The sequence below is a fragment of the Macaca nemestrina genome, chromosome X (genome assembly GCF_043159975.1).
Source record: "Macaca nemestrina isolate mMacNem1 chromosome X, mMacNem.hap1, whole genome shotgun sequence".
NCBI classification, from domain to species: domain Eukaryota; kingdom Metazoa; phylum Chordata; class Mammalia; order Primates; family Cercopithecidae; genus Macaca; species Macaca nemestrina.
This window is the reverse complement of record NC_092145.1, coordinates 90,390,235-90,414,226: the sequence shown is the minus strand read 5'-3', so window position 1 is coordinate 90,414,226 and position 23,992 is coordinate 90,390,235. Positions and strand designations below refer to the sequence as shown.

Below are 23,992 nucleotides of genomic sequence, written 5' to 3'. Positions count from 1 at the left end.
CAGGATTTGGTGTAATCCTTAATGTTAAGATTTTTAAACCTTATTTTTTATTATGAAATAATTATAGATTCATAGGAAATTGTAAAAAAAAAAAAAATTTACGGGAAGGTCCTAAGGACCTTTTGCCCAGTCTCCCAAAATTTAACATCTTACAATAACTATAGTAAGCCATCCAAACCAGGAAAATGATATTGGTACAATCCACAGATCTTACTCAGATTATACCAGTTATATATGTAGTTATACATGTATACTATGTACAGTTATAAATTGTGTGTGTATGGCTATATGCAATTATATCACATGTACAGCTTTGTGTAACAATCACCACAGTCATGATACATACATACATACCACAAAACTCCCTTCTGCTATTTCTTTAAAGTCACACCCATCCCTTCTCCATCGAACCCTTGGCAAACACTAATCTGTTCTTCATCTCTACAATTAATTTTTAAAGAATATTATACAAACAGAACCATTCAGTATGTAACCTTTTGAGATTGGCCTTATTCACCCAGCATAATTCTCTTAAGATTCATCCAGGTGTTTGCATATATCAATAGTTTACCTCTTTTCATTGATTAGCAGTATTGCAACTGTATGGACATATCACAAGTTATCTAACCATTTACTCACTGAAGGGACATATGGGTAGTTTCCAGTTTTGGGCTATTATGAATAAAGCTGCTATGAACATTAGTGCACAAGTTTCCGCATGAAAACAGGTTTTCATTTCTCTGGGATAAATGGTCAAGAGTGCAATTTCTGTAATGTTTTTCAATGACAAATTAAAATGCATATGTATGCACTTAAAGGAAAAGAGTACTTCACTGTCAGACAAATAACTCTAACAGGGCTGGGCCAATCAATCCACAGACACCAATAACACCAATCTAGGGAGTATGTCCAAGCCAAAAGTGGGAACAAAGAGAGATGATAAACACTGTGCTATACTCTACATGTGTTATCTCATTTAATCCTCATAATAACTATTTAAGATAGATGATATTGTTAATCCCATTTCATATACGTGGAAACTGGGTCTCAGAGAGGTAAATTAACTTATCGAAGACCACATGGGTGGTTAAGTGGTGAGGTAAAGGCAGGCAGTGAGAAGCAAGAACCCAAACTCTTAACCATTTGATATGGTTTGGATTTGTGTCCCTTCCCAAATCCTATGTTTAATTGTAATCCACAGTGTTAAAGGAGGGGCCTGGTGGGAGGTGACTGGATCATGAGAGCAGATTTCCCCCTGGCTGTTCTCATGATAGTGAGTTCTCATGAGATCTGGTTGTTTAAAAGTGTGTAGTATATCCCTCTCTCTCTCTCTCTCCTGCTCCAGCCATGTGAAAATAAGCCTGCTTCCCCTTCACCTTCTGCCACGATTGAAAATTTCCTGAGGCGTCTTCAGCCATACTACTTGCACAGTTTGCAGAACTATGAGTCAATTAAACCTCTTTTCTTTATAAACTACCCAGTCTTCGGTTATTTCTTTATAGCAGTGTGAGAATGAACTAATACGCCATTATACTATACTGCCACAGACTTATTAACCGTGTGTGCTTGGGGAGAGAAAGGGAACTGAAAAAAGTCTTCCACCCCTATGGCCCACCCTCTAAAAGAGAAAAGTAACAAAAATGTAGTCAAGGCATGGAGGCTAGGGGAAGATGCCAAGATACCCGAATCTAAGCACACCACATTATATTTGGGCAGGGACAGATTAGAAGACCAGGTAGTAATAATGGGAACTTCCTGCCAAAGTAACTGAATCTGAAGAATACTGATCTTGTAGTAAGATGGTACAGCACTGGGCTCAAAGAAAAAAAGCCAAATAGACTCAGGAAGTTTTCTTTCAGCCAGATATCTTGATGTTCACTCTACCACAGAGTCAGACACCAGCAAAAATACAAACAACTAAAGCTAGATTTAATTCAATAATACTTTTTTGAATGCCTACTATGTACCAGATTCTGTGCTAAAACATCCTATGCAAAATAAAAGTAGAATGTATGAGACATTGTAAATTATAACTTATAAACTCTTGAGAGTTTATAATTTGTTGAAGAAATGCAAACATGAACCCAACTCAACATAACATAACAAAAGACACCCTGTGGTCAATGTCAAAACAGGTGCATGAGCAGAGTACTAGGGCAACCAGAGGTCCAGGTTTCAGAAAGATTCCCCTGGGAGACAGCTAGAACTGAATATTCAAAGTATTCTTTCTTTAATTCAAGATTCTTGAGTATCTACTATTTTCAAAGTATGGAGTTAGGCATTTTAAGGGAAAATGAAATAAACAAGGCATGATCCCTCCCTACAACCATCCATTTAACAAACATTCACTGAGAATCTACTATATGCCAGGTACTGTGTCAAATGTTATAGAATTAAAGATGCCTAAGCACGCTCTTTACTCTAAAGGACCAACAGAGTTAGTGCTCACAAATCAGTCAAGGAAGTACTATCAGTATTTAGGAAACAGAATAAGGATTATACTCAGCCAAGCGTGGAATGAAAGTAGTTAAAGAGAAGTGGAAAAGGTTGCTGAACACCTATAGTGGGTTGAACGGCAGCCTCCTGAAAGACAGGTCTTTTTTCTAATACCTGGACCCTGTGAATGTGACCCTATTTGGAAAAGGGGTCTTTGCAGATGTAAGTAAGTTAAGGATCTAAGATGAAATCATCCAGGACTGCCAAGGCGGGCTGTAAATCCAATGATAAGTGTCCTTATAACAGACAGAGAGGAGACGGCACACAGAGAAGGCCATGTGAAATGGAGGCAGAGATTGGAGCGATGGATACAGCCACCAGGAATTCTGACAGCTACCAGAAACTGGAGGAGGCAATAAGGAAGGATTCTCCCTTAAAGCCTCCAGAGAGAGGGCAACCCTGCCAACACGTGAATTTCAGACTCCTGGGCTCCTGAACGGTGAAGGAACAAATTTCTATTGTTTTAATCCAAAAAAAAAAAAAAAAAAGTAAAGGAATGGCCAGCTGTGGTGGCTCACACTTGTAATCCCAGCACTTTGAGAGGCCAAGGCAGGAGGATCATTTGAGCCCAGGAGTTTGAGACCAGCCTGGGAAACACGGCAAAACCCATCTCTACAAAAATTAGCCAGGCATGGTGGTGGGTGCCTGTAGTCCCAGCTAATCAGGAGACTGAGGAGGTGGGAGGATTGCCTGAGCATGGGAGGCAGAGACTACAGTGAGCTGAGAGCACACTAATGCACTCCACCCTGGGTGACAGAGAGAGACTGTCTCAATAGAAAGAAAAAAAAAAAAAAAAGTAAAGGAATGGAGAAAGATATACCATGCTTACACTAATCAAAAGAAGTTGAGCCTTTCCGCGCTACCTACAGAGGGGTCCATACGGCGTTGTTCTGGATTCCCGTCATAACTTAAAAGGAAACTTTCACAATGTCCGGACCCCTTGATGTCCTGCAAATGAAGGAGGAGGATGTCCTTAAGTTCCTTGCAGCAGGAACCCACTTAGGTGGCACCAATCTTGACTTCCAGATGGAACAGTACATCTATAAAAGCAAAAGTGATGGCCTCTACATAATAAATCTGAAGAGGACCTGGGAGAAACTTCTGCTGGTGGCTCGTGCCATTATTGCCATTGAAAACCCTGCTGATGTCAGTGTTATATCCTCCAGGAATACTGGCCAGAGGGCTGTGCTGAAATTTGCTGCTGCCACTGGAGCCACTCCAATTGCTGGCCACTTCACTCCTGGAACCTTCACTAACCAGATTCAGGCAGCCTTCTGGGAGCCACGGCTTCTTGTGGTTACTGACCCCAGGGCTGACCACCAGCCTCTCACGGAGGCATCTTATGTTAACCTACCTACCATTGCTCTGTGTAAGAGAGATTCTCCTCTGCGCTATGTGGACACTGCCATCCCATGCAATAACAAGGGAGCTCACTCAGTGGGTTTGATGTGGTGGATGCTGGCTCAGGAAGTTCTGCACATGCGTGGCACCATTTCCCGTGAACACCCGTGGGAGGTCATGCCTGATCTCTACTTCTACAGAGATCCTGAAGAGATTGAAAAAGAAGAGCAGGCTGCTGCTGAAAAGGCAGTGACCAAGGAGGTATTTCAGGGTGAATGGACTGCTCCAGCTCCTGAGTTCACTGCTACTCAGCCTGAGGTTGCAGACTGGTCTGAAGGTGTGCAGGTGCCCTCTGTGCCTATTCAGCAGTTCCCTACTGAAGACTGGAGTGCTCAGCCTGCCACGGAAGACTGGTCTGCAGCTCCCACTGCTCAGGCCACTGAATGGGTAGGAGCAACCACTGAATGGTCTTAAGCTGTTCTTGCACAGGCTCTTAAGCAACATGGAAAAATGGCTGATGGAAAATAAACATCAGTTTCTAAAAAAAAAAAAAAAGAAGAAGAAGTTGAAGTACATATATTAATACAAGACATAAAAGACTTCAGAGCAAGGAAAGTTATCAGGAATGAAGAGAGGTGGAATAGTCCGAATGCTGGTGTCCCTCAAAAATTCATATGTTGAAATCTAACTCCTGCCAATGCAATAGTATTAACAGGTGGAGTATTTAGGTGGTGATGAGCTCATGAGAGTTCTCTGCTCACAACTGGGATTAGTGCTCTTATGAAAGAGGCTTAAAGGAGCCTGTTTGCCCCTTCTGCCATGTGAGGAGGCAGCAAAAAGACCACTGTCTATGAGCCAGGAAGTAGGACCTCACCAGATACCAAATCTGCATGCATCTTATCTTGGACTTCACATCCTCCAGAACTGTGAGCAATAAATTCTATTGTTTCACTGAGTGATATGGTTTGACTCTGTGTCCCCACCCAAATCTCATGTTGAATTGTAATTCTCGGTGTTGGAGGACAGCCTGGTGGGAGGTGACTGGATCGTAAGGGTGGACTTCCCCCTTGCTGTTCTCATGATAGTGAGTTCTCACACAATCTGGTTGTTTAAAAGTGTGTAGCACTTCCCCTTCACTCTTTCCTGTTCCACCATGTGAACATGTGCCTACTTCCCCTTTGCTTCCACCATGATTGTAAGTTTCCTGAGGCTTCTCCAGCCATGCTTCCTGTACATACAGCCTGTAGAGCTGTGAGTCAATTAAACCTCTTTTCTTCATAAATTACCCAGTCTCAGGTAGTTCCTTATAGCAATGCAAGAACAGACTAATACAGAAAATTGGTACCACAAAAGAGGAACATTGCTAAAAAGATACCTGAAAATGTGGAAGCAGCTTTGAAACTGGGTAATAGGCTTTGGGTGGAAAAGTTTGGAGGGCTCACAAGAAGACAGGAAGATAAAAGTTTGGAACTTTCTAGAGTTGTTGAATGGTGACCAAAATGTTGATAGTGATATGGACAATAAAGTCCAGGCTGAGGTGGTCTCAGATGGAGATGAAGAACATATTGGGAACTGGAGTAAAAGTCACTCTTACTATGCTTTAGCAAAGAGACTAGCGGCATTGTGCCCCTGCTCCAGGAATCTGTGGAACTCTGAACTTGAGAGTGATGATTGAGGGTATCTGGAGGACGAAATTTCTAAGCAGCAAAGTGTTGAAGATGTGCTCTGGCTGCCTCTAATAGCATATTCTCATATATGTGAGCAAAAAGATAATCTGAAACTCTAACTTATATTTAAAAGGGAAGCACAGCATAAAAGCTTAGAAAACTTGCAGCCTGGTCATGTGGTAGAAAAGAAAACCCATTTTCAGGGGAGGAATTCAAACTGGATGCAGCAATTTGCATAAGTGAAGAATAGCCAGATGTTAATAGCCAAAACAATGGAGAAAATACCTCAAAGGCATTTCAGAGACCTTCACAGCAGCCCCTCCCATCACAGGTCCGGAGGCCCAGGAGTGAATCAAGGTTTTATGGTCTGGGCCCAGGGCCCTGCTGCCCTGTGCAACCTGGGGACACTACTGTGTCCCAGCCACTCCAGCTCTATCCATGGCTAAAAGGACCCCAGATATGTCTCAGGATGCTGCTCCAGAGACTGCAAGCCTTGGCAGCTTCCACATGGTGTTAAGCCTGCAGGTGCTCAGAGGGCAAGAGATAAGGCCTAGCAGCCTCCACCTAGATTTCAGAGGATGTATGGAGATGCCTGGATGTCCAGGCAAAAGTCTGCTGCGGAGCCAGAGCCTTCATGAAGAACCTCTACTAGGGTAGTGTGGAGGGGAAATGTGGGATTGGAGTCCTCACAAAGAGTCTCCACTGGGGGACTGCCTAGCGGAGCTGTGAGAAGAAGGCCACCATCCTCCAGACCCTAGAATGGTAGATCCACCCACAGCTTGCACTGTGCACCTGCAAAAGCTGCAAGCACTCTACACCAGTCTGTGAAAGCAGCCAAGGGGGCTGTACCCTGCAGAGCCACAATGCAAAGATGCCCAAGGTCTTCTGAATCCACCCCTTGCATCACTGTGGCCTGGATGTGAGAAATAGAGTCAAAGGAGATTATATTGGAGCTTTAATATTTAATGACTACCCTGCTGGGTTTCAAACTTGCATGGAGACTGTAGCCTCTTAGTTTCGGTGAGTATATCTCCTTTGGAATGGGAGTATTTACCCAAAGCCTGTACCTCCATTGTATCTTGGAAGCAACTAACTTGCTTTTTTTATTTTACAGGCTCGTAAGTACACGAGATATGTCTTATCTCAGATGAGACTCTGGACCTGAACTTTTGAATTAATGCTAGAATGAAGTAAGACTCTGGGGAACTGTTAAAAAGGCATGATTGTGTTTTGAAATGTGAGAAGGACATAAGATTTGGGACGGGCCAGGGTGGAATGATATGGTTTGGCTCTGTGTCCCCACCCAAATATCATGTCGAATTGTAATCCCCAATGTTGGAAGAAGGGCCTGGTGAGAGTAATTGGATCATGGGGACAGACTTCCCCCTTGCTGTTCTCATGACAGTGAGTTCTCACGAGATCTCATTGTTTAAAAGTGTGTAGCACTTCCCCTTTTGCTCTCTCTCTCTCCTATTCCGCCATGTGAAGATGTGCTTGCTTCCCCTTCATCTTCTGCCATGATTGTAAATTTCCTGAGTCCTTCCCAGCCATGCTTCTTGTACAGTCTGTGGATCTGTGAGTCAATTAAACTTCTTTTCTTCATAAATTACCCAGTCTCAAGTAGTTCCTTACAGCAATGTGAGAAACAACTAACACACTAAATCTATAGTATTTTTGTTATAGCAGCCTGAACAGACTAAAACAACAAGAATTATATAAAAATAGAGGGGTCAGTTCTCTAAGAACATATTTTTTAATACGATCATGGCTCACTGCAGCCTCAACCTACTGGACTCAAGTGATCCTCCAATCTCAACCTCCCAAGTAGCTGGGATTACAGGCATGGATCACCATGCCAAGGTAATTTTTTAACTTTTTGTAGAGAAGAGTTCTTACTATGTTTCCCAGGCTAGTCTCAAACTTCTGGCCTCAAACGATCCCCCTGCTTTGGCCTCCCAAAATGCTAGGGTCTCAGGCATGAACCACTGTGCCCAGCCTGACACGTGAATGTAACAACGCAGTTCTAAATAACACATGGATCAAACAAGTTGCAAGAAAAATGTTTTTAAAACATTTCAAAGTAAAAGAAAACACACCTTAAAAAAATTTGAAGGATATAGCAAAAGCAGTGCTTAGAAGAACATCTATAGCACTGAATGCATATATTAGAACAAAGAAAAATCTAAAGTCAATAATCTAAGCTTCTACTTTAGAAAACTAAAAAATACAAGAGCAAATTTAATCCAAAGTAAACTTCTGAAATATTACAGAGTAGAAATCAATGAAATTGATAACAGGAAATCAATAGAGAAAATCAACAAAACCCAAAGCTGGCTCTTTGAAAAGATCAAGAAATTGGTAAGATGCTAGCCAGGCTACCTGAGAAAGAGAGTGAAGACACAAATAACATCAGAAATAAAAGAGGGGTCATCACTACTGATCCCATGTACATTAAAAGGATAATGAAACAATATTATAAATAACTATATGTCTGCAAATTTGATAATCTAGGTGAAATGGACCAATACATCAAAAGACACAGTCTACCAAAACTCATACAAGGAGAAACAGATCATCTGAGTGGTCCATATCTATTAGAGAAACAAAATCCAAAATTAGTAATCTTCTAAAACAGAAAGGTTTAGGTCCAGATGGTTTCACTGGTGAATTTCACCAAACAATTAAGAACACAATTATAGCAATTATCTACCATCTCTTCAAAATAGAAGCAGAGAGAATACTTCCTAACTCATTCTATAAGGCCAGCATTACCCTAATTCCAAAACCAGAAAATACATTACTAGAAAGGAAAAGTACAGACTAATATTTTTCATGAATATAGATGCAAATATCCTCAACAATATAATGGTGTATTAGTTAGGTAGGGCTGCCATAACAAAGTACCAGAAACTGGGCAGCTTAAACAAGAGAAATTTATTACCTCACAGTTCTGAAGTCCAGACAAACAGAATCAAGGTGTCAGCAGAACCGATTTCTTCTGAAAGATGTAAGGGAAGGATCTAATCCAGTCCTTTCCCCTTGGCTTATAGATAGACATCTTCTCCCTCTGTCTTTTCACATCAGCTTCCCAATATGCATGCCTGTGTCCAAATTTCTCCTTATAACCCAGTCACATTGGGTTAGGGCTCACCCTAATGACATCATTTCAACTTGATTACCTCTGTAAAGTCCCCATCTCAAAAAAAGTCATATTCTGAGGTATGGGAGGTTAGGACTTCAACATATGAACTTTTTGGGGGACACAATCCATCCCGTAACAATTAGTAAATTGAATCCAACAATGTATAAAAATAATGAGGCCGGGCGTGGTGGCTCACGCCTGTAATCCCAGCACTTTGGGAGGCCGAGGCAGATGGATCACGAGGTCAGGAGATCGAGACCATCCTGGCTAACACAGTGAAACCCCGTCTCTACCAAAAATACAAAAAATTAGCCGGGCATGGTGGTGGGCGCCTGTAGTCCCAGCTGCTGGGGAGGCTAAGGCAGGAGAATGGCGTGAACCCGGGAGGCGGAGCTTGCAGTGAACCGAGATCGCACCACCGCACTCCAGCCTGGGTGACACAGCGAGATTCCATCTCAAACTAAATAAATAAATAAATAAATAATAATGATACACCACAACCAAGTGGGATTTATTCCAGATATGTAATGTTGGTTCAACATTTAAAAATCAATTAATGTAATCCATTACATCAACAAGCTAAAAAGGAAAAAAATCACAGAGTCATACCACTAGATGCAGAAAAGCATTTGACAAAATCCAATCCCCATTAATGATAAAAACCTCTCAACAAACTAGGAACAGAGGTGCATTTCCTCAACTTGATAAATAACATCTACACAAAACCTACAGATAACATCAGTGGCTTAGCCTCACAAACACAAACCTCCTTTCAGTTAAACCAGGGAACTGACTTCACTGCACTATGCCAATTTCCCAATCATGCCTGCCACTGAGGTTATTGCAAACACCAAATGAATATGTGTCTGACTTCACTTTGTAAACCACAAGAGATAATTATTCCAGAACAGTGTTACCCAGAAATGCTCACACATTTCAGAGTTCCACTAAATAATTATGTTATGGCTGTAGCAATTAAACTCTGCAGTGACTTAGCCTTACAACACAAACCTTCTTTCAGTTAAACCAGTGGTACTACCTGGGCTATATGCCAGGGGAGATTTAAAAAAACATATTCAGGCTCTACCCTCAAAGGTTAACTTAATTGGTCTGAAGTGAGGCATTTAAATTTTTTAAGCTCCATCTATTGTGTAGCCATTGTTGAAAACCACTGAATTAATCCAAACTTCATCTAAATACAATTTTTATTTGAGAAAAATTAAGGACATGGAAAAATCCATTGATCCGGAATTATTTTTAAAAACAACAACAAATTTAGTGCAATGGCTCTCCTGCTTAGCTGAATATTGGAACTGGAGAACTTCAAGAAATACTGATTCTTGGGTCTCACCCCTAGATATTCTAACATAAATGATCTCAAGAGTCTGAAAAAGTTCCCCAGGTTATTCTAGTATGCAGTCAAGGATGAGAACCACATTCATCCCATTAATCCTCTTATTTTCCAGGGCTAGGTTCCAAGGTTCACCCTTAAATACAGAAACAACAACAACAACTATAATAACAAAAGAGAGAAGTTACTATACACCAAGTATTGAGCTTTACATGTTATATTTCATTTTAATCCATACGCTTCAAAGAAAAAAGATCTCTTTTGATCATCTGCCCCTAGGATTCTGTCCTTCAAAGTCATTCTTAAAACTGTTTTCCAATCCCAAGAAGTCTTATTTTCATGTACAAGCTAGGAAGGCATTCATTTTCCAGCATAGATCCATCCTTCCTTGAGGCATATAAATACAATTAGATATATAGATAGATATACATATATTTTAACAAAATTACTGGAGGCAGTATTATATATATTATATAACTTATAATTATATATATATAATTCCAAAACCAAAAATTATATATATGATATATTTAAAATCAAAATCAGAAATTATGTATATTATTATACATACATAATTTATTATATATAATTTGGCTCATGGTTCTGCAGGCTGTACAGTAAGCATGATGTTGGCATGTACTCAGCTTCTGGGGAGGCCTCAGGAAACTCACAATCATGGTGGAAGGTGAAGAGGGAGCAGGCATTCACACGGCGAGAGAAGGAGCAAAATGGGGGGAAGGAGCCATACACTTCCAAATGACCAGATTTCATGAGAACTCACTCACTATTATGAGAACAGCACCAGAAGGATGGTACTAAACCACTCATGAGAGATGCACTCCCATCATCCAATCACCTCCTACCACTCCCCACCTCCAACACCGAAGATTATAATTAAACATGAGGTTTGGTGGGGACAGATCCAAACTATATGAGTCTGCCCCGGTCCCCCAAATCTAATGTCCTACTCACATTGGAAAATACAACCATGTCTTCCCAATCGTCCCCAGAAAGTCTTAACTCATTCCAGCATTAACTCAAAAGTCCAAAGTCTCATCTGAAACAAGGTAAGTTCCTTCTACTTTCTAGCCTGTAAAATCAAAAACAAGTTAGTTACTTCCAAGATATAATGGGGTTATAAGCATTGGGTAAACATTTCCATTCCAAAAGGGAGAAAGCTGCCAAAAGAAAGGAGCTATAGGTTTCATGCAAGTACGAAACCCAGCAGGGCAGTCATTAAAACTTAAAATTCCAAAGTAAATAACATCCTTTGACTCCATGTCCCACATCCAGGGTACATTGCTGTGAGGGGCGGACTCTGAAGGCCTTCGGCATCTCTGCCCCTGTGATTTTGCATTGTTCAGACCCTGCAGCTGCTCTCACAGGTTGTAGGTGAATGCCTCCAGGTTTTTCAGGTGCAGGGTACAAGCTACCAGTGGATCTACTATTCTGTGGTCTAGAAGGTGGTGGCCTCCTTCTCACTGCTCCACCAGGTAGGGCCCTGGTGGAGACTCTGTGTGTGGGCTCCAACCCTACATTTCTCCTCCATACTGCCCTTGTAGAGGTTCTCTGTGAGGGTTCCGCCCCTGTAGCAGGCTTCTGCCTGGGTACCCAGGCATTTTCATACAACCTCTGAAATATAGGCAGAGGCCCCCAAGCTTCCTCTTTTGCAATCTGTGTCCCTGCAGGCCTAATACCATGTGAAAGCCACCAAGGCTTACGGTTTGAACCCTCTGGTGCTAGAATCCGAGCTACACCTGGGCCCCTTTGTGCCAAGGCTGGAGCCAGAGTAGCCTGGATTTGAGAACCAATGTCTTAAGGATGCCCAGGGCTGCAGGGCCTTTGGCTTGACCCACAAAACTATTCTTCCTCCTAAGTCTCTGGGCCTGTGATGGGAGGGGCTGCCATTAAGGTCTCTGAAATGCCTCGGAGGTCTTTTTCCCATTTTCTTGGCTATCAGTACTTGCCTCCTTTTTAGTTATGCAAATTTATCCAGCAAAGGAAGCTTATAACCGTGGTGGAAGGTGAAGGGAGAGCAGGCATCTCACATGGCAGAGCAAGAGCAAGGGTAGGCCGTGAGGTGCCACATACTTTTAAACAACCAGATCTCATAATTCACTCACTATCATGAGAACAGCACCAGAAGGATGGTGCTAAACCATTCATGAGAAGTCCATCCCCATGATCCAATTAACCTCTCACTAGGCCCCGTCTCCAACACTGGGGATTACAATTCAACTTGAGATGTGGTGGGGACAAAGATCCTAATCACATCAGAGGCCATTGTTTTAGACAGAGCTCCTGCACTTGGTCCCAAGAGGCCAGACCAAACCAACAGAGAGTCACTCAAGTTAAATGTCTCATAATCAAACTGAAACTTTAAGGAAACATATAGATCCCCAAACGGACCAGTTTTTCCTGAAAACAGGAGACTCCAATCTACCTGAATCAGCTTAATAAGAAAGTCTTCTCCGCTTTAACCCTGACAAAAAAAAAAAAAAAAGTAACCTGAAGTAACCTCATGTTAACTGATTAGTTTTTTTCTTCTATTGTTTTCTGGTTCCCACCTTACAAAATACACTGTTCTGCTAATGCCCAGTGGGAACATTCATTCTACTTTGTAAAATGGAGGTTCCCCAATTCATGAATTAGATCTATAACTAAATTTTGTTGTAATTTTGTCTTTTCACAATATAGAAGGTGGCTAAAGGGTGGCTGAAGAAGAAGAGGCAAGTGAAGTCAGCTACAAGGGGCCAGCTATAGAAAGGAGGGAGCAAGGTGGGACAAGGCCAGAGAAGGATTAAAAAGTTAAGTGAAAAGCCAGAGGGACCAGTATAAGATAAATGCAAAATAACTCTCAGAATTCAGGGGGCACTTTAAAACCAAAAACCCACATGGGGATGAGAGGGGAAAAAAGAACTCACAGGGACCTTCAGGCACAGAATAGGCAGAACGCTCCCCCTACCCCCATGGAAAATACTTATGGGAAAAGCTGCAAAGAACTACAGCAAGAGAACCATGAGTACATACCATTTCCTTACGTAATGGGGAAGCTGCAAGGAGGTACTGTGCTAATCTCAATGCAGAAGGATATGTAAACATGATAGAAATAGTTTGGTGAAAGCATGTCATCAGTTCAGCCAACTAAGTCAAAAGGGGCCAGGTACAATGGCTTTCACCTGTAATCCCAGAACTCTGGGAGGCCCAAGCAGGATTGCTTGGGCCCAGGAGTTCAAGACCAGCCTGGGCAACATAGTGAGACCTCATATCTGCAAAAAAAAAAAAAAAAGTTTAAAAATTAGCCACGTGTGGGGACACGCTCCTGTAGTCCCAGCCACTCAGAAGGCTGTGGTGGGAAGGATCGCTTAAGCCTGGGAAGTTGAGGCTGCAGTGAGCCAAGTTCATGCCACTGCACTGCAGCCCAGGTGACAGAGCAAGGCACTGTCTCAGAAAAGGAAAGAAAGAAACTAGGCTTGCCCTTGCTAGACAAAGTGTAGTGTGATTAGATTGAAAGAAAAACAAATCAGTGTCAATTGCACAGGGGCTCACTCAATAACACTCAGGAAAAGAAGTCACACTTCAGGGGAAAAAATGGTTAAGGGATGAGTAGTAGGAATTGAAAAAAAACAAAGCATCTTTAGCTTTCCCCTGACTGTCCCAGAGATCCTTATGCAGTCCTGAATGGTAGGAGACGCTCAACAAGAGGAAAAACTGGCCACTCAGAAGAAATTCCCGCTAAGGCCCAGGGCACTACCTACCAAAAGGCTACATTATGCAAGTACAAAGAGTGCTGTGCGACGCTTGGAGAGCAGTCTTTGAGGAAGTCTGAAGGGAGGGGAAAATTATTGAAATCCAGGCTAGACTTCCTATATAGTGTCTCCCCAAGGCAGGAATCCTGTGCCTATTAGTAGGTAGGACCTTCTAGGAGACTTGAAGTTACTCAGACCCTCCCTCTTTCTACTCAAGGGCAGCAGAGCCTCATCTGTTTCTGACACAATGTTATGTTATAAGAGGGTTCCTCTACCTGTAGTGCTTTTACCTGGCAGAAACTGAGGTCTCACACAATATGTGTGTGGGGTTGGGGGTGAGGGGAAGAGAGAAAGAAAAGACAAAAAGGAACGGGAGAGAAGGGGATGCAAGAGAGAAGGTAAAAAGAGAAGGGAGGAGAGAGGAAAGGAGGGAGGAGAGAGAAGAAAAACGAGAAGAGAGGGAGAGTAAAGAGGAGACAGAGAAAGATGAAAAAAGAAAGAAAAGGGGAGAAAAGAGGCTGACCACCACTAAGTATGGTACAGATTTTAATTCCCAGGTAGGCCACCCAATTGTTTTGTTATTTCTCCACTCCTGAGCTGTAGATAGAGCACTCTGACATTTATAAGATCTTTGCTCTTGGAGAAGCTGTGAACCATAATCCATGTTTGTTTGTTTTTCTCATTTCCTTTCTAGGAAGGGAGGAAGAGAGGAAATCAGGTGTACTTCAGAGGTCTCTGAATCCATCTACTGTCCTGATTTGCTACAATTATTGGTAACAACTTAGATGCACTGCAACAATAAATAAAAGAAGTGACACCTGGCTCTAGAATACCAACCAGTGTAATCATATTCATCAGTCACACCCATGTCCCAAGTAAGTCCTGCCCCTTGTGTCACTGCCTCCAACAGCAGAGAGCATTCATCATGAAAACAACCGCTGTGTCCTGTACGTATTAAAAAGGATAGGCTTTCATGACAAGCCTCTCTAATTTAGGTCTCTTCTTTAAAGTAGTAAGTGAGAAAATATGTAACAGGAGGAAGGAAGGGGAATGGTGGAATACTTTTGTGTCAAGACGTACAAGGTCATTGAAGGTAAGTGTTAAAAATATAATCCAGAATAGCTTTGAACTTATGCCTGTCCACACCCTACTTCTCCGTGTCCCTCCAACTAAAGCAAATTTCAGACTTGGAAAGGAATCCTGCATCTTGTGGTCCCCACATCTATCATTTTTAAATGCTGAAAGCACTCAAGAGTTAGAATGAACCTTCCAGATTGATACCAGCATTCTTAAGGCATTTTCTATGAATCCTAGTTCCACAGGATGTTAACAGGCATGTACACACATGTACACACACAGTTCTGTGGTCAGCATAGGGGAACACTGGGTGAAACAAACACAAACAGGTTTATTGCAGGGCTTCTCAGAGTCTGTAATAGGTGAACATTCACTATGAATCTCCACAGTGTTTGTTGTGTTAATGTATTTTACCTTAGAATCATTTTTTAAAACAAATTATCTTGTGGGACTAGTGTTCATCAGGAACATAGTTTAGGAAATGCTAGTATACCCACTCAGCTCATTTTATTGAAGCACTATAGTACATGGGTAAAGAGCACAAACTTGGGTCACAGACTGTTTGGCTTCACATTTCCAGCTCTGGGCAAGTTGCTTAAGCTTTCTGGATGCTTTCTTTATATTTAAAATGAGGATAACAGTATTGTTGCAAGGGTTAAATTAGTATATAAGTATGTAATATTTATTAATTCTAAGTGTAAAGCACTTAGAATAGTACCTGGCACATAGCAATTGCTCTATAAAGGTTAAATATTATTTTACTGATGAAGAAAGTGAAGCCTAGAGAGGTAAAAAGGCAGTCTAAGGTCACATAGCATGTCAGTATCAGAACTGGGGCCAGAATTCAGGTCTCCTAACTCTCTGTCTAGTATTGGTGTCTCGAATGATGAAAATGTCTTTAGAATTTAGCAAAAAATCTCTCTAAACCACTTAAGTATTTTACCACAAAAAACAGAAAATGATATCTAAAAAGACACAACCCTAAAACAAATCCCAGTGGTTTCTAGGAGTAACTGCTTAGTTGGGGTTTCCCAAGTACAAAGTGAGGTTGAAGAAGTGGGTTTTGGTGGCGAGGAAAATTATTCCAATGCCTACAAAACAGTGTCTAAAATTCCAGACCACTGCCACCAGGGCTTCCTAGGTAGTCTCTTTCCTTGCAATGTAGTACCAAGAGTCTTTCTGGATGCTCAGGCAAATCTCCCTGAGACAGGCTGATCTTTGAGACCTCCCACAACTAATGTATACTAAAGCCTCTACTATTGTTTGGCTCTGATGGAGGGAGGAAAAAACACAGTTATAGAGCACTTATAATGTGCCAGGCCCTCATCATACCTTATCTTAATCTTCATCATAGTCCCAACAGACTCAGGGTGTTTAAGTGATTTGCCCAAGAACTCAGAGCTAATAAATAATATAGCTTGAATTCAAATCCAGCTTTGTCCATGCTTTTTCCATTATATCACACTATTTCCTAGACTGGAAGGATCACAGTGAAGCCAACTGGATTTGCAATTTTGGGAATTGGAAGGGGAGCACAATTCTCACCTCTAGAAATCTCATTTCTTTCATAATGAAAAACACTTCTTTTTTTTTTTTTTTTTTTTTTTTTTTTTTTGAGACGGAGTCTTGCTCTGTCACCCAGGCTGGAGTGCAGTGGCGGGATCTCGGCTCACTGCAAGCTCCGCCTCCTGGGTTCACGCCATTCTCCTGCCTCAGCCTCCCGAAAAACACTTCTTTACCCAGTTTTATCTTTCTTTATTTTGACGCTGCCTCTTGTCTAAATGCATTTCAGGTTGTTTATAATAAAAGACATATCTACAATTAGGTTATTAGAATAGAAAACCAAAGCCATGAAGAGGGGGAGGAAGCAATTATGCTAAGTACAAGGGCTAAGGTAGTTAACATGACTGAATATTTGGTCTTAGTTTCCTGGAAGTAAAGGCAAAAAGTATCTACTTTTAAGAAAGCTTCATACAAATTGTAATCTCCTGTGTAGTACTACAAAGTGCTACAAAGTGTTATTAACATACTACAAAGTATTATTATTTTTTATTATTACTACCCAAGATAACATTCTGTACCCATCTGGCACTCCAATTATTTTGGATGTTGTTTCTGTGATAACTCTACAATTTATTACAGTCTGAACAAGCTATGCATTCAAACAACTAAAAGACAATGCTACCTCTGCTACTTGCTAGATGTTTAACCTTGGATAAAAAACTCTAGCTCTCTGGGACTCAGTTTTCACATCTGTGAAATGAGAGGCTTGGACCATCACAACACAATCCTTATTTATTAATTAACTTATGTATTAGCAACTTTATTGAACTATAATTTACATACCATAAAATTCACCCTTTTTTGTGAAACAGGGTGTCACTCTGTTGCCTAGGCTGGAGTGAAGAGGCACTATCAGAGCTCATTGCAGCCTCAACCTCCCAGATTTAAGCCATCCCCCACCTCAGCCTCTTGAGTAGCTGAGACCACAGGTGCAAGCCACCACACTCAGCTAATTTTTTCTTTAATTTTTTGTACAGATGGGGGTTTCACTATGTCACCCAGGCTGGTCTCAAACTCCTGGGCTCAAGAGATCCTCCCACCTGGGGTTCCCAAAATGTTGGGATTACAGGCTTGAGCCAACCGGGCCCAGTCAAATTCACTCTTTTAAGTATACAATTCAAATAGTTTTAGTAAATTTGGAGTTACACAACCATCATCACAGTGTAATTTTAGAACATTTCCATCAGTCCAAAAAGAAACTTCATCCCCATTCCTCATTTAGATAATCTTTTAAAAGATCCTTTCTAACTTTTCCATTTCTAGACTTATAAAGCTTTAGTAGCTCTTTGGCTATTTACAAGTTCAAATTCCTCAGTGTAACATTCAAGGTCCTTTACAATCTATAAAACCTTCACTGTCTTTTTTTTTACCCATACAAATGTAGAAATTACTTTTTTGTGTTAAAACATTCCTTAATGAGCTAGCAATTATTTATGTGAAGGAGAGTCCAGAAAACAGATTTTTGACTAAATTATCCTTGTCCTTGATTAAAGAGATTCATGAATTAAACACATAACGCTATTCTCTAGAGTAGTTACTGAGGTCTAAGAGGCTGTAAACTTGGAAGAGCTTCTCCCTGCCTGTCAGGCTGCTCCCATTAGATCACAAGACAGAATGGACATATTTCTCAGTGTCTTTCATTTTTGGACCTTATGCTTGGCATCTCATCACCTTACTTGATTAAGAGATCCCGGAGGGCAGTTGCCATATCTATATCCAATTATGTATCCTTAACTCCCAATGTGGGATTCTGCATACAATATTTAATAATGATAATAGTAACTGGTAGCTAAATTAAGCATCTACCATGTGCCAGACACTGTTCTAAGCACTTTACAGATACTAATTTATTTAATTCTTATAACAACCCTGTGAGATAGGTACTATTTTTAACACCGTCTTATAGATGAAGAAACTGAGGCAAGAGAGATTACATATTTGCCAAAATCACAAAGCTAGTTAAGTAACAGAGTTGAGATTTTATTTCAGACAGTCTGGCTCCAACGTACGCACTCTTAAACCACAGCAAATTGTCAAACCAGTTGAAGCTCAATAAATGTTAATTGCATAAAGCCTTATTATTAAGGTTCCATCCCAGGAAAGAAAAGTAATTAAGAATTCTGGGTGCCAACTGACACAGATGTAATGAGGGTAGGGAAAAATACATAGAACAAATTGATTCAGACAAGAGAGTCACCAAACTTTAGGGTAGGTCTGAGATGCTCCAAAAATAGTTGTTGAACCCTAAACTATATCTTAGAAAGATAGATCTGTTCTCATATATAGGTGGTGGGAATGTAAAATTGGTAGTGTCTAGCTGAACATGTGCATGTTCTATGACCCAGATATTCCTCTCCTACGGCATATACCAACAAAAATATATATTTAAATCTGTCAAAATGTACTACTGGTAATAGGCAGAACTGGAAATTCCCCATCAACAGAAGAATGGATAAATCGCATGTGGCATGTTAACAAAACATAATATAGCAATGAGAATGACTTATAACTTCAAAAAATAATATGGATAAATCTTTCAAACAATGTTGAGCAAAAGAAGTCAAACACAAAAGAGACTGTATTAATCCATTTATATTAAGTACAACAAAAAGGTAAAATGAACGCATCCTGTTACAGGTCAGTATAGTGGTTTACCCTTAGGAGGGGTATTGACTGGAAGGGGGCATGAAGCAGACTCCTGGTAATGTTCTTTTGGTGGGGGGCAGTTGTTGTTGTTCTTTTTAATCTCAGTAGTGGTTGCACAGGTGCGTCGAGTATATAAGTTTATAGCATAATGAATACTTCCAATCTATACACTTTTCTTTACGTGTACTGTACTTCAATAAATTCTTTATAGTCTTTCTGAGTAGAGAAAAAGACTCAAGCAAGAGCCAAAAATAAAAGTCACTTTTGTACTTGACATGCACAACTAATAACTGACAAACTCAAAGTTATCCCTTTGACCTGAGATGGACAAGGCAGATGTTTCTCTCTTTTGTGGAAACAGTGAGTTAACAAAAGGGAGGCCATTTTAATCCCGAGCCATTAATGCAACCCTAATCCTTTCTAAAAACTGAGGAAAAAACAGATTCACAGCAGCATACCACCTGTGGGCACTCACAGCCCTGCCAGGCAACAAAACAAATACTAATTCTGTTTAAAGAATCAAGTCTTCATTTGGAGTTTTTATTTATATTTCAAGACTAATGACACTATCCATGCAGTACAAATGGATTCTGACCGTGATGCAAATTTAAGTTTTCTTGAGCACAAACCCTATCCCAGCGCCAGTCTGAGCACACCTATCTTTATTTATTAGGCAAGCATTCCACATCTATGGATCTCAGTTTCCTTATCTGTAACATAGGAATAATAATAGTATCTCCTAATAGGTTAATGTAAGGATTGAAGGCATATTTCATGTAAAATATCTAACACAGGGCCTGCCACATAGTTAAATATTCAATATGTATTAGTTGCTATTATAATTTTCATATGGGCCCATTAATGGTTTCTTCTCCCTTCCAATTTTCATACAGCAAGCCCAGTTTATAGTTTCAATCCTTAACAGGGGAATTTTAATATTTTAACACTCAAGGACAAGGGCAGTTCTGCCTCCCCATCTCCCCCAGTTGTCAAAAGAGAGAAAAAAGGAGTATTCAAGTGAGCTGATTTTGAACTAGAGTTTAGGTAGGTTGGGAGAAAAGGGAGTCTGGACAACAGAACTTCCTTTCTTTTAATGGTACCACCTTCTTATACCATGTCAGAGCACCTCGTACAAATGACATGATCTGGAAACAAAGGGACACAGAAAAAGGCAAGGCTGGCTGTTACACGGGATGTGGTTATCCTCCACAGAGAAAGGCCCTGAAGAGGAGGGAGTCAGAAAAAGAGGTTGAAGGTTGGAGTTTGTGCTTTGCCCATCAGGCAGCATCAAGGTCTTATGCTAAAAAGTGGGCAAAACATTACTAGTTACAAAAACTCTTTCACACACATCCTCTTATTTAATCCCACACCCATCTTGTGAAGTGAGTCAGGCAAATTTCATTATCCTCATTTGGTAGGTGTATCAGTCCGTTTTCAGGCTGCTGATAAAGACATACCCGAGACTGGGCAATTTATTGCAGGTTTATTGGACTTAACAGTTCCACATGGCTGGGGAAGCCTCACAATTATGGCAGAAGGCAAGGAGGAGCAAGTCACATCTTACGTGGATGGCAGCAGGCAAAGAGAGAGCCTGTGCAGAGAAACTCCCGTTTTTAAAACCATCAGATCTCATGAGACCCATTCACTATCACAAGAACAGCGCGTGAAAGCCCTGCCCCCATGATTCAACCATCTCCCACCGGGTCCCTCCCACAACACGTGAGAATTATGGAAGCTACAAGATGAGATTTGGGTAGGGACGCAGAGAAAACCCCTATCAAAGCTAAGGCTCAGAGAGGTTAAATTTGTCCAAAGTCATTAGCTAGTAGTTGGTGGGGGTGCAGTGGGCAGCACTTTAATTCAAGTCTTCTGGCTTCAAAATCCATGTTCTTTCCATTAAAAACACGCTGGATTTTTTACCAGGACTTTAATTAGCCTGGGCCACGTGTGTTACGATCAACAGGAAAAAATAACGACAGACTAGTTGTGAACTTTTTACTGTTCCCCAGCCCCAAAGAGGAGAAGGAAGGGAAGTGGATTTGAAACAGAAAGGGACTGGTGTTGGGAAAGGAGGGAGTAGGATCTGGAAAGATGAGAGGAAAAAGTAGCAGAAGCAACTTTAACTCGGGGCTGGCTAAAAACAGGCGACAACTGGCTAGATAAACCTCTTCGGTTTCTCCTACCGGCTGAGCAGGGCCAGATCCACTCTGCCCTAGTCCCCTTCATTTTCTATTGCCCAGCTTTGGCCGAAGAGATGCTGTAGCCCCACAAACCCTCACAGGCATGCCGTGGAGCTGGGGCGAGAGTGGGGGTCTGGGCAGCCCCTGGGGAAGGTTAGTGGCGGGAGGAGCCAAGAGGATGGTGAAGAAACGCTGGATAAAGGAAGTAACTCTGCAGGAGGCAGTGCCATGTGGGGTATTCGCGAATGGCGGTTACAAGTGCGGCTAGTATAAAAAGCTGAGATAAGGGTGGGTGTGAGGTCAAGGCTAGGGAGGAGCTGGAGTCAGAGGGCCAGAACAGGTGTGGACCGGGCGCGGGGGCGCAGACCACCTCTTTCCCGGCCGCCGACGCCCGCAAGCGGATCCTGAGAAGGGGTGTTTGGTTGAAAAGGGGTGTGGACCCAGAAAGGGAACCCAGGACCCCGCACGGGAAAGACGCGTCAAAAACGGCTGAGAAGGCTGAGGAGGTGTGTCTGGGCTCCCAGGTGAGCACCAAGAGGAAGCTCGCAGCTGTCAGCCTCGCTTAACTCTTCTCCTTACCTTGGGTACCGTAATATGATCCATGACCGCAGTTCCCGCCACCGGAAGATCTCAGTGCTACTCCGGATGCCGCCGCCACCGCTCTAGCCACCCCCTGGCCCAACCCGGGTTTCTACCCCGCCCTCCCGGTCGTATCTCAAACTCTCGTCACCTGATCCTCGGCGGCAGCTACTATCGCGACACTTTGACCGCAGCCGTTTCCGCCATCTTGCTTCCTGGCAAGTGCCCTTTTCTTCGGGGAATTGATTATTCTGGTTCAGGTTCAACGTTTGGCCCAGTCTTTAAGTCCCAGATTCGAGTACTGCCACCCTTCTCACACTCCTTGATGCTATAAGGGCTCTGAACACAGATGTCAGTCCTTTACTCTAACATTACAATGATAGCATCCTGCAGTGGTAACACAGGCTGCCCCATGCTGGCAATTGGGTTTCTGAAGAGCTTCCTAGATGTGAGACCTTGGGGAAGTCACCAGAGAATATTTTTTGAAATATGGAAAGGTATATCCTCCTCTGTGTCTCTCCTTTATGTGTCTGCTGCCATCAACCTAGTTAAAATCTGAAATACTACAGTAACCTCATCACTTTTGCCATCATAGATATGGGAAGAGGACCAAGGAAGGGCCCACTGGACCAGTTATCAGATGAGGGGTAAATAGGTGCAGACCCTCAGTGGTGTGCTCCAAGTCAGACTTGTGATGGGAAAAAGAACAATCTGAGAGTTGGGAAATCTGGGTTCTACTCCTCTCAGGTCTGCCACTAACTTGCTATGTGACCTTGGGGAAATCACTCCACCTCTCTGAGTCTTAAGTTGACCAAGGTTACAGTGAGGGTATTGTCCACTATCTCAGGGTAATTTCTAGCTCTACTATTGCAGTGTTATGGTTTGCAGTCTCACTGCCCCTACAAAATAATTTTGTTCTTCTTTGAGTTCTTATAACATTTGTTAGCAAAACTATCCGTTTATCATATTCTGCCTTTTTCTCTAGCCTGAAGGCCCTTCCCTCGATCCATGACACTATTCTCCCTTGTACCATCGTTCCATCATTTTCAGCCCTTTCACTGCCAAATATCTCAAAAGAATAGTCTACTTATCATCACCTTTACTTCTCCATAACAAACTCACTCCTCCCTACCACTCCACTCAGTTGGCTCTTTCACATCATCCTCAATTCCAGCTGCTGATTCCAAACAGCTCTTCTCAGTGCTAATTTTCTGTTTGTCTTACAGCATTTAAAACTATTGATTCATATTCCTTTTTGACATTCTTTCTTCTCTTGACCTTTATTATAAAGCAAACTCACTGCCTGCATCCCCAGCTGTTCCTTCTCTGACTCCTTCCCAGCTCCTTTCTCCTTTTTTAAAGCCATTTTCCTGGCTTCTATCCTCATTCCTCTTCTGTTTTCTTTCTTTTGGTTATCGTGATCTCTTCCACAAGTTAAACCCTTACTCCCGGATATGGCCTGGATCTGTGTCCCCACCAAATCTCATGGCTAATTGGAATCCCTAATGTTGGAAGTGGGACTTGGTGAGAGGTGATTGGATCATGGGGGTGGTTTGTTCTGAATGGTTTAACACCAGCCTCTTTGGTATTGTTATTGCCATAGTGAGTGAGTTCTCACGAGATCTTATGGCTTAGAAGTGTGTGGCACCATCCCCTGCCCACTTTCCTCCTGCTCTGGCCATGTGAAGTGCCTCACTCCCCATTTGCCTTCCACCATGACTGGAAGTTTCCTGAGGCCTCCCCAGAACCAGAAGCTACTATGCTTCCTGTACAGCCTGCAGAACCGTGAGCCAATTAAACCTCTTTTCTTTATAAATTACCCAGTCTCAGGTATTTATTTATAGCAGTGTGAAAAGGGGCTAATGCACCCTCAGTAGGGGATTCCCAACTTCATATCTCAAGTACCATGACCTTTTTCGTGAGTTCAAATTTAGAACTTCCAATTGCCCTCTGAAAGTTCTACTTGCGTGTTCCTGCTAGCACATTAAAGGCATCCTGGCCCAAAACAAACTCATCTTTCACACTCTCTCACAACCCCCTTGCATTTTCCTACCTCTACCACTTGCTCTTTCTCAATTTTTTCCTATCCCTACTAATTGCACCACCATATACCCTGTTACTCAGACTCAAAACCTTATTTCGATGCTGTTTAGGATAATGGAAAGGGTGTGTGGACTCTAGTCAGACCAGGTTCAAATTTT

General features: G+C 41.9%; 2 protein-coding genes across 5 annotated transcripts in view; one reads left to right on the top strand and one right to left on the bottom strand.

Annotated features, from left to right (window-relative positions):
- Positions 1-21,904, bottom strand: part of LOC105476709 (myotubularin related protein 8) — a 116,575-nt gene extending 94,671 nt beyond the window's left edge. For 2 of the 4 annotated variants that reach the window (XM_011732889.3, XM_011732892.3), the window contains exon 1: positions 21,792-21,896. In XM_011732889.3, the coding sequence (XP_011731191.2) occupies positions 21,792-21,815 (24 nt within the window). In that variant the 5' untranslated portion in view covers positions 21,816-21,896. Of the gene's footprint in view, positions 1-21,791 lie in introns of all 4 variants that reach the window. The other 2 variants (XM_011732891.3, XM_024791229.2) reach the window with 2 other exon arrangements.
- LOC105476708 (small ribosomal subunit protein uS2-like) lies at positions 3,361-4,377 on the top strand. Its single transcript, XM_011732888.3, has one exon. The coding sequence runs from the start codon at positions 3,424-3,426 to the stop codon at positions 4,309-4,311; it is 888 nt and encodes a 295-aa protein (XP_011731190.2). The 5' UTR covers positions 3,361-3,423; the 3' UTR covers positions 4,312-4,377.
- Positions 21,905-23,992: the final 2,088 nt, after the last annotated feature.